At 32.7% G+C, this 10,788-nt stretch overlaps 1 protein-coding gene across 1 annotated transcript; it reads right to left on the bottom strand.

Moving 5' to 3' along the window:
* Positions 1-894: 894 nt before the first annotated feature.
* L(3)72ab (U5 small nuclear ribonucleoprotein l(3)72Ab) lies at positions 895-9,214 on the bottom strand. The gene is made up of 6 exons (XM_076388879.1): positions 8,984-9,214; positions 8,612-8,775; positions 8,019-8,538; positions 7,655-7,901; positions 7,248-7,575; positions 895-7,159 (listed from the first exon to the last, which is right to left on the bottom strand). The coding sequence occupies exons 1-6, from the start codon at positions 9,026-9,028 to the stop codon at positions 2,059-2,061; spliced, it is 6,405 nt and encodes a 2,134-aa protein (XP_076244994.1). The 5' UTR covers positions 9,029-9,214; the 3' UTR covers positions 895-2,058.
* Positions 9,215-10,788: the final 1,574 nt, after the last annotated feature.

Raw genomic sequence — 10,788 nt, 5'->3', positions numbered from 1 at the left:
ATTAAGAGTGCAGATACACGCATAGTTCCTTCTATATTCAATAGTTGAGCAGTTTTTACAGAATGTTTGTAAGTTTTCATAAAACACGTAAAAATATTAATATAAACTAAAATTAAAAAACTTCATGTATCTAAGAAATGTTTACATACAAATTTACGAATTAATAGAAGCTTCTTATTAATTAAGTGAAGTATAATAAATATTTAATTCTTGTTTATTTTTATTAAAATTGTTACAATACAGATGCTATCTATCCCCATTATGTCTATACAACAAAATCAAGACGAATTAAAATTCTTGTTTAAAATATTTTTCCTAAAATATTTTAAGTAACACAAATCACTTTCTATGATGTTTCATGTTACTTCGTTAAAAGAAATAACTTTTTTTTCAGCATCAATATATCAACATAAAATTTGACGATATCACACGAATATAATGATCCTATAAAAGCAATTGTTTTCCATTTATTTGTTAACACTAAAAAATACATGTATAGCGAAAGGGTTAAATATTTAAAAAAAAAACTTTGTGGCATTCTAAATCCTTTGGATTTTAAAACATTATATGTGATGGGAATCCTGAAAACAAGATATTTGTGTTTGAAAAAACTCCACTGCTAATCTAATTAAGTGAAATTTCTCATTTGATATAATTGTATATGTAATTTTGCTATATTATTATTGCTAATATTGATAGAAAATTTTCATGACAAGCAGCAACACTAAGAACTTAACAAATTCTTCTTAAGAATATCCGTCCCTTCTCGTTCAATGTCATTATGAAATGGTATTACAGTGAGCATTAATACATATCGTACAAGGCAACAAAAAAGTTTTACCAAATAAAGATCTTCGTAATGTCTTTATCATTTTTGAAAAATAGATATTTAAAAGATACGAATTGCATACATATGTATTGCCGTTACGATGACAATACCTCACGACTTCCTAACTTTATTAGCATTCTACAAAATATGTAAATTAATAATATAGTAATAATACAACTTATACAGCCAATTTAAAATAAATGAATATCGAAATGACATGATATTTTGATTTCTGTGGCATGTATAAAATGATATATAAAACAGTTTGCTTCAAAAGCAGGGCTTTAGCTTTGTTAAAATATACAGTTTCTATTGATAGTTTTGTTGAAAAATAATACAGTTTCCTAACTATAAAGTACCATGTTATTGTTTTTTATTCAGCGAACTTCATGTTGTAAATTTAACTTACAACAAGTTTTCTCTTTTAGAAAATGAATTTTGTCCGCTTATTTTCAACATGATTGTTTTAAGCATACAAAATTACCTTTATTTTTAAAAGTGTAAATATAATGTTTTCCGTCTTACATCCACAAAGGAAATTAAAACAAATTCAATATTAATGTATAAGAGTTTTATTGTTATTTTATAACTTGATTGGTACTAATAAACTGAATGAAGAGAAGAATGTAGTAGTAATGTCATTATGATGAACGTTTTGTATATAAAACTATTAATAAATGTAAAACATTTCATACATTACTGTCTTCCTTTTTACAAACTTATGTATGTACACGTTCCAATGTATATACAAATTTAATTTTACGTTTATTACTTGCACTTGAACTATACGTACATAATATTGTGTTTCTCATTTTTTCGTTTCTATTACAATCAATTCTTCGAAAATATAAGAGTGAAATAATACTTAAAAATTAAAAATACTTTTATAACTATTTTGTTACGTAGTATTTCTGCTCGAATAATGTTTTCAGCTTCAAATAGCATTATTGTTACATCGAAATTTCCAAAAAAACTGTTTATAGGTAAACAAAAAATGAATAGTTTGAAGTTGACTGATTTTCAAATATAATTATATTAACCATCTACATTAAAAAAGTTATCAGTTTAATATACAGTTTGATTTTATAATAATAAATACAGTCATAGATATCTGTTTTCTTACAAAAGTCTTGTTCATGATGCAAGATAAAGAAAAATAAGATTACAAATGGTTTCTTATGATAAAGTAGAGATACATTTGCGTCCATGAAATAAACTAATCTGATTCTTTAATCTGATTCAGAGCCAGAACTAGCATCTGATTCATATTCTCCTACATTAATGGTAAATTTGTATTCCTGATCACATCCTAAATAGGCATCGCTCATGAAGTACAAAGTATAGGAATGTTGTCCAGGAGCAGGCGCTACAAAATCAAGTTTTACTTTTGCCTTTTGTTGCAATGTTAATCTCTTAATAGACAATAAAGAATTCGTTTTTGGATCGCCAATAACAACCCACCATCCTTCTTCACGTTTTTGTGGGAAGAAAGGTGCAACAACTGGTCCTGTTACTTCATCTTCTCTCTCAAGCTGAACGATAACATTAACTGTGCCACCACTATGCAACTTATCTTTATCTTGAACTTCATAAGACATCTCTATGTTGGGATAACGATTGCAGAATTTAGCAACATCTGCCATTTGTGTTTCAGATAATTGTAAAAGACGATTTCTGTCGTCATCTTCCAGTTCCATCACATCAAATACGGTTTCCACTCCTTTGTCTGTACAACGTTTGATAGTTTCAGCAGTAAAGTGTGGTAACTGTTTTAAGTAAGAGTCTTTAGACCACATTGCTTGAGTGACCATTTGCGCCAATTCCATAGCAGCCACTGCAGGAGCTAACCAACCAGATGAACTGAGTACATCGACGCAAGCTTGGATCAATCTCACAGCTTTGCTTAATACTAATTCTGTATCTTTTTGTAATTCTGGGCCGAGTTGTATCCTGGACAAATGTGCTTGCAATAAAAGTTGAGCTTTTACATGAGGATCGGCCATTCTTGTTGCTTGTGGGGCATGTGGAAGTCGTGCTGCTAAACTTCTTAACAAATTTTCTTCTCGCTGTCGAACGGGAACAGTTTCATATTCAGCTGCAGCTGAAATTATTTCTAATAAACCTCTGATTTTGGTTTTGTTATTCAAAGAAAGACTGAATAATTCGATTGTCGCATAATTGATGTAATAATACGCTGCAATCATTCCAAGATTTAGAGGCAAGGTGTCCATTTCGTCCTCTACAGCAACGCATTTTGCTTGCTCTAAATCACTTAAAGTATTTTCGACCAATTCAGATAGATGATCTGATAGATGTCTATGTGTAACACCTTGCAGTCCATAATAGTTTGGATTCTGTGTAAGTCGCCTGTATAAGAATGTCCATGTCAGATAGTCAACGGCATCTTGCTTGTTTTCAATCGTTTTCGTCACGATTTCAGCATTGAAATGATCGTGCAGTCTGTGATCTAGATGGCTCTCGACGGGTAAAGGTTCATTTAGGAATTTCTTAAAGAAGTCTTTCTTCGAGCTTTGACAAAGGAGAACACATTTAGCATCGTCATCTTCTAGTGGGCGATTCGCACGTGCTACCATTTGTAAAACATCAGTAATAGGATAATCTTCGTAGGCATGTGTTTTTCCATTGTAACATTGAGTGTCCATAACAACTACAAGATGAGAGCTAATAGACAGACTCCAACAAAGATCTCGCGTAACAACAGCTATTTGAATGGCACCGCTGTCGAATAGCTGTTCAACGAGGCGACGATCATCAGCAGATAATCCTTCATGTAGATAGGCAGCTCCTTGAGATAACGTTTCTTTTAATGTTTTATCGGTCATTCTGTCGAGGAAGGGTTTAATATCAGCTTCTTCTGCGTGGAAAAATCGTGATGGTTGTCCTTCGGCCGCAGTGAACGTCAGTAAGTCGATAGCTGTTAATCTAGCCTGGCGACGAGTGGGTACGAAAACAATAACTGGTTTATGTGGAGCATACCTAAGAATTGCGTTATACACTGGTTTCGCCATAGCAGCTAATCTTGATGCATTATGAGTAATATTTATTCCTTGAACATGTAATTCTAAAGGTACAGGTCTAACAGATGGGTGGAAATTGAAAGTTGCAGCAGCAGGAGCACCTAGCCACTGAGCCGCATCTTTCGCGTCTGCAAGGGAAGCTGACAGTGCTATAATTCTAGTTGGTTTCTCTAATTGAGAAGAAATATAACGTGCTCTTGAACAGGCTACCTCTAGCACAGGCCCTTCTTCACCGCCAATTAATTGCAGTTCGTCGACAATAAACAGTTGAATATTTTGTACATTTTTTCTTTGCTTCCATCTTCTTGACAACACGTCCCACTTATCTGCAGTTGTAATTATAATTTGTCCTTTTGCAAGTAATTTAAGATCTGTTCCCGTTTCACCAGTTAAAAGCACTACCTTTCTACCCAATTGCTGATTAAACTTTACTGTCCAATCAGTATAAACTAATTCTGCTAAAGCTTCCTTGCTAACCATGTACACACATCTACCTTCTGGATTCTGAGTTAGTAAACGTAATACTGCAAATTCTGCAATAGTTGTTTTTCCCGATCCAGTGGGTGCCCCAACGAAAACGTTATCATCTGAATTGTAAACAGCATTGAAGACTTGAGTCTGTATCGGATTAAATTGTGGAAATTTGTCTATGTAGAGACTTTCGAACTTCGAGTTACGTAAAGCAGTAATTGGAAGAGGTTGCAAATCAAGTAGTTCAGTTGGTGGTAGATTCTTCTCTGGTAAAATTAAATGACGAAAACTAACGGGTAATTGAGTTTCTGCTCCAATCCACCTGTCTGATACGACGCGCAAAAAGTATTGTGGTGGCAAAGGTTCAAACACAGGTACAAAGAATTTAATCAAATGTTCATCTGATGCATACTTAGCTTTCAGCAAAAAGTATTCGTGATGCAATATGACTTCAGAATCTACGTCTTCGACTAAAATCCAAAATGCTTCTGATGCACCATGTACTTTCTCGTCCCATTGAAAATCGGGTGTGATTGTCAATTCGACTCTCAAAGTGGACCGTGTTATTGGTTGAATATGCGTCGATAATTCTAATTTCGGAAACTGATGGATGTATTTGTGAATAGTTTTACCCAATTTAGGTACTCGAATCAATTCTCCAATTTCGTTGGGTCCTAAATCATACAATCTCTCCCAAGGGAAGTTCTTCTTTTCTATCTTCTTGACGATTTCTTCTGGCATTTTTCTGAACTGTCTAAGCGGTGACATTGATTGCCACATTCTACGGTCAATCATTTTACATAAAGACAAACATTTATCCGCCAACTGTGCCCATCCACGGAATAAAACAATTTCAAAAATAGCTCTCATTAATCGTGATGCAGACTGTGTAACATACACCATATCAGACATAAGAGCAAATCCTTCAAGTTTCAACTGAGAAATATATGCCTGTAACAGTACATTAACTTTTGCACTCGCTTCTTCTATACTTTCTTTTACTGGAATTGGTACCCTTTCCATCAATTTCTGCAATTCTAGTTTCTCCTCTTCTCGGACATTTATGTGTTTAAATTCGCTGGATAATGAAAATACTCGGAATAATTCAATCTCACTCAAAGTACGTTTTAACAATTGATTATATACTGACATCGTATCGTGTGTGCAATAATAATGTGAAGCAATGCGACCTAATTCTGTAGCCTGAAAATTTCCAGATTTGCGATCGTATTTAATTAAACCACTGCGATCTAATCCAACTGCAGAAGAATGAATAAGATCAGCTCTATGCAACTCGAGTAATGGATCTTCTTTTAACTTATCGTGACTTATACCGTACAAATTCGGGCAACGAAGCATTCGAATGTACAGATAAGTATACCCTAACCACGTAACTGCATCTCTTATATTTTGTATAGTACCTAACACAATTTCTGCGTTTAACATGTCTGACATTTTACTAATTAATTGCGACTCGATAGGCAACTGTTGATTTAGAAGAGATAAATAATACTGTAATTCACTGTGATTTGTGATGAGAATACCCTCACCTTTTAAATCATACTGCGGACGACCAGCTCTTCCTAACATTTGCAACACATCTAGAGCGCCTAACTCGACCCATCTACCTTTTTCCGGATTATATACTTGTGTTCCTTTTATAATAACTGTATGCGCTGGTAAATTGACACCCCAAGCTAATGTTGCAGTAGACACCAGAACTTGTATATGTCTGTCCACAAAAAGATCTTCGACCAACGTTCGATCTACTCTCGTCATTCCAGCATGGTGAATAGCGAAACCATAAGGTAACAAATCTTTGAGTTCTTGATTTTTAACTTGTTCGGCTTCTGTTCTTAATACTTCCATGGATGCAGATCCTTCTCTGAGAAATTGTCCCAACGTATCTTTTTCCAAACACATGTCTCTGATGGCGCGTGCTGTTTTGCCTGTTTCCTTTCGCGAATGAACGAAGATGAGAACTTGGCTTCTGCCCGCGTGTTCCATTGTCTTCTCGTACACAATTTCATTCATTACTTGGAATCGTTTCAATGCTTTCTTCTCTGTTATACCTATATATTGTTGCTCCAAAGCAACAGGTCTGAAACTGTTATCGAAGTAAAATAAGCCTGTCTCTGGTTTTATGCGTAGAAATGCCGCAACGTCTTGATAATTTGGTAAAGTTGCCGAAAGACCAACCAATCTTACGTCTTCTTGTGTAGTTTCAATGTTTCTAATTGTTCTAGCGACTAAAGCTTCTAGAACAGGTCCTCTCTCATCATGAAGTAAATGAATTTCGTCGATAATAATCAGTCTAACTAACGAAGTGAACGTTTTCTCGCCTCCTTTTCGTGTTATAATATCCCATTTCTCGGGTGTACACACTATAACTTGCGTTGCAGCTATTTGCTCCCTTGTCAACTGATGATCACCAGTTAATTCCGACACAGTTAAATTGTAAGTAGACAACCTTTTATTGAAGTTTCCAACCATTTCTTGTACCAGTGAACGCATTGGTGCAACGTAAATTATTTTAAACTCGTCAGAGTTAATTGTCCCATCCGCATTTATGTGTTTCCCAATTTCACGCATCATACATAAAAGAGCAACGTTAGTTTTACCAGCACCTGTCGGTGCACATAGCAATAAATTTTCATCGCTTTCTAAAGCGGTTTGATATAAGCGACTCTGAATTCGATTTAAGACTTTAAAACCTTCAAAAGCTGGCTGTACATACTTTGGTAACTGGTCAATTGGATAATATTTTTCATTCTCACCAAGTGGTTTCGGTTTTAGTGCAGGAACGTGAACTTCTTCGTATCTGAAAATATTAACAATGCAATAAAGTATAATTGCAAGTTAAATAAATATAATGCCACTTAATAAATATGAACATTTTAAATACATACCCTTTCCGTTGTTTCCTGAAACTTCCATCAGGCAACTGACAACGTTTATTTGCCATAAAATGACTGCCTTGTGCAAATATAAGATCTTCTAAATCTATTAAATTTCTTGTACCCTGTACTTGACCACCTGGACCTCCAGTATCCTCATTCTCTTCCCTTCTTTTACGTTGAGCTCTTGCTTCCATTGTTTCATCAGCGTCATCGTCACCTTTGCCAGTGTCTAACTGACGCAAAATTTTTGCTAATACAGGATCATCGTTCATTTTATTTCGAATTTTCTGTCGTTCTGATTCAGACTGTGAAGATGCCAACATAGTACAATACGCAACTGTAATGAAGAAAGGTATTTACCCATATTGATTACATATAACGTCATTAAAAACATCTTTCTACAAAGGACTACTTACTTGTATGTCTGTATTTCTTTAGTTGTTTAATGAAGTCAAAGCAATCATAGCCTAACAAAAGCACTAATTGGTTTTCACAATCACGATCATCTCCAGCATTTTTCAGTACTGATAATACTTCTGCAGCTCGTGCTTGTGAAATCATTGCATCATCATAAATTCTACTTAATCTTCTTTGCAGCCAGTATGCATCTATATCCAATGGATGTAATGGTTTCTCTTTTTTCATTTCTTCAGCACCTCCTAACTAAAAAGTAATATGGTTATTTATTAAAATACAGAATGATGAATTTTCTTCTTCTACTTTAACAAATACCTGCATGGATTTCTTTATACAAATACTGTATTTGTTATATATACTTACATTTTCAGCATGAATAGCTCTGTCATCATTAGCTTCTTCGCCTTCATCACCTTCGTCATCATGTTCTCTGATTTCTCCATAAACATCTTCATCATCTTCTTCACTACTCTCTTCAAATTGTACATTGATTCCATATGTCTCATCAATATTTTCTTCACTGGTTGGATTCTTTTCATCACTTCCAAAATCTGTTATCTTTTTTCCAAGATTTACCAACAATGCAAATCTTTCTTCTGCTAATGAACCTAGCAACAATTCTGTTTCTTTCTTCTTTTCTTTTTCTTTTAGTCTGTCATTTTTTAAAACTGCTAATACTTCATCAGCTGCACCGCAAAGAATATCTCTAGGTTGATCTCCTAAGGCTTCTTGAATAAAACTCAATAATACTTCGTAGGTCTGTCGTGTTTCCTGAGTTTTAGGACGATATACAATTCCAACCATCTCATCTACACCTTCTGAAAGTAAGGTTGCTCCTTTCATTCGTGCAAAGTCGTACTGTGCTTCGTCTCGTTTTTGACGTCTAGAAATAATAAAAAATGAATTTAAAATACATATTCTGTGTTTGTAATTTCCACAACAACTTTTATACTTACTTGACTTTCCGTTCTTCAGCTTTTCCTGGCTTAGTACGCTGTGCTCTATCACCCATTCGCGTCCCATCAAGCTTTCCCACAAGCGACATAACCTCACCGGTAGCTTCATCTCTGCTACGTCTTTCTATCAATCGCACGTCAGCTTGTAAAACAAGATTAGAATTCTGAAAATATAAATATTTATTGATCAAGAAAAGTTCGAAGCTAAATAATAGTAATTAACCTGATATCGCTTTAAAAAGAGAAAAGTAAACGTAACCTATACATCACATACATAAATAAGAGTAAATTATAAATTAAATTTATGATGCAAACACACAAAGTGTGAAACAATATTCTATTAAGTTTATATTAATTAAAAACTATACTAACCGCTTTATATTCGTATTGTAATTGTCTTGCCGCTGCGTCCGCCATAACTGCCTCTTGTTCAACAAGGAACTAACAAATTATGAAACTTCAACGATTCTTCTGTACACTTCAGCTTTACCTTCTTTTAAATAAAAATCAGAAGTCTGTTACGCGAAACGTAACATATTTTTTACAGTTTTATAAAGTACCAGAGTACCACAAACATTTACATTTGCTCAACACACTGTACCATCGACACATTACACATTGATATGTAATACTGCAGATCAACAAACAGCGATACTAGCACCACCGATGCAAATATTTTGAACTATTTTTTCAAATTCTCAAATGGCGGGATTTACAAACTTTTATATCTTTCTTTAGGTACCCTCCGTATAATACAGTATATAATCTTGTTCTAAAAAATTGCTTTATTATATGCATTCGTGTTAAATGAAACTAGAAACCAATATATATGTACATGTAAAACAAAGAATTATGTTCTAAAGACTAACAAAACTTATGCTATTTTGATTTTCATACTATTTTAATATTGCATAATACATGCTAATTTTTTTTCTTTTACATTGTGACATACTATCAAATGCTTTTGCTTTCCCTATCCTTTATTCCTTATCCTTAATTGTATTATACGAGAAACGATAAGACCATTCCTTCAATTTAAATAGAAAATAGATTTTGTATGATTTCACATAGAATCACTCACAAACACATGATATAAATTTTATTTACAGAATAAATTTCAATATAGATACATTAGTAAATACGTCGTTGATAGTTACAGTATAATAGAAATACAGGCAGTCTTTTAAAAAATACAATAAAACCTGAAAATAAAAACGTCAGAATATAAAAAGTTGCTTTTCTGATGACCATATTTGTTTATGTTATACATGTCTTCTAATAAACTGTCCTTTGGCGTAACTATCATAACGAATTTGATTAAGTTTAAAAAATCAAAACCCTTATTTAATAGTATACATCTGTATATCAATGTATTATTCAAGGTACATGACAGTAAAAGAACTTAAATCTTTATATTACAAACAATAGTGCAAGAACATCTTTAATCATTTTCTGTAATAATATTCATTCTTCTTTCTTTTCTCCAAGATTTAAATGCAAAACAGATATCAAAGTTTTAAATGAAAATTGTAGAATATCTAATAAACCAAAATTGTTTTTAAATTTTATCAACCAAAAGAAATACAAAAGCATTTTTGTCACTTTAATAGACTTTTACATTAATGATTAATTATAAATGAAGGAATAAAATAAATTTTACGATATGTTTAATTATTGAAAGTTCAAGCTAGCATACAGATGTTTTGTTTAACACTGGAAAAATTATTCTATACCTCTTACTTAAAACTCTATAGATAATAGTCAATAACATACTCATCTCTTAATATTTTTAGATGGTTTTGAAGTCATTACATCTTATATCTTTTTATAGTAAAAGCTTACTTAAAAGAATGTTTCCTAGTAATTAGTTATGTATACTATTTACGTATGCTTTCGAAAGTTAATTATAATAGATACATGTAGAAAATGTTCCCATATATTCACTTTAATTGAAATATAATGGCAAAACAAAATATAATAAATGTAATTATTTTGAAAATACGAAAATAACTTCTTGATGCATTCTTTTATAACTATAAAATATAAACAATAAAGTTCTAAATTCTGATTTTCAGTATACAATTAATCTGAAAGTTTCAAAAAAAGTAAACACTTACATTACAATTCATTTTTACATAATAGAAATAATGAAGTTTCAATTTTCATCTGATTTATGA

Source organism: Calliopsis andreniformis, chromosome 12, assembly GCF_051401765.1.
Source record: "Calliopsis andreniformis isolate RMS-2024a chromosome 12, iyCalAndr_principal, whole genome shotgun sequence".
Lineage (NCBI taxonomy): Eukaryota > Metazoa > Arthropoda > Insecta > Hymenoptera > Andrenidae > Calliopsis > Calliopsis andreniformis.
The sequence above is the reverse complement of the archived record's forward strand: the minus strand, read 5'-3'. Positions and strand labels throughout refer to the sequence as shown.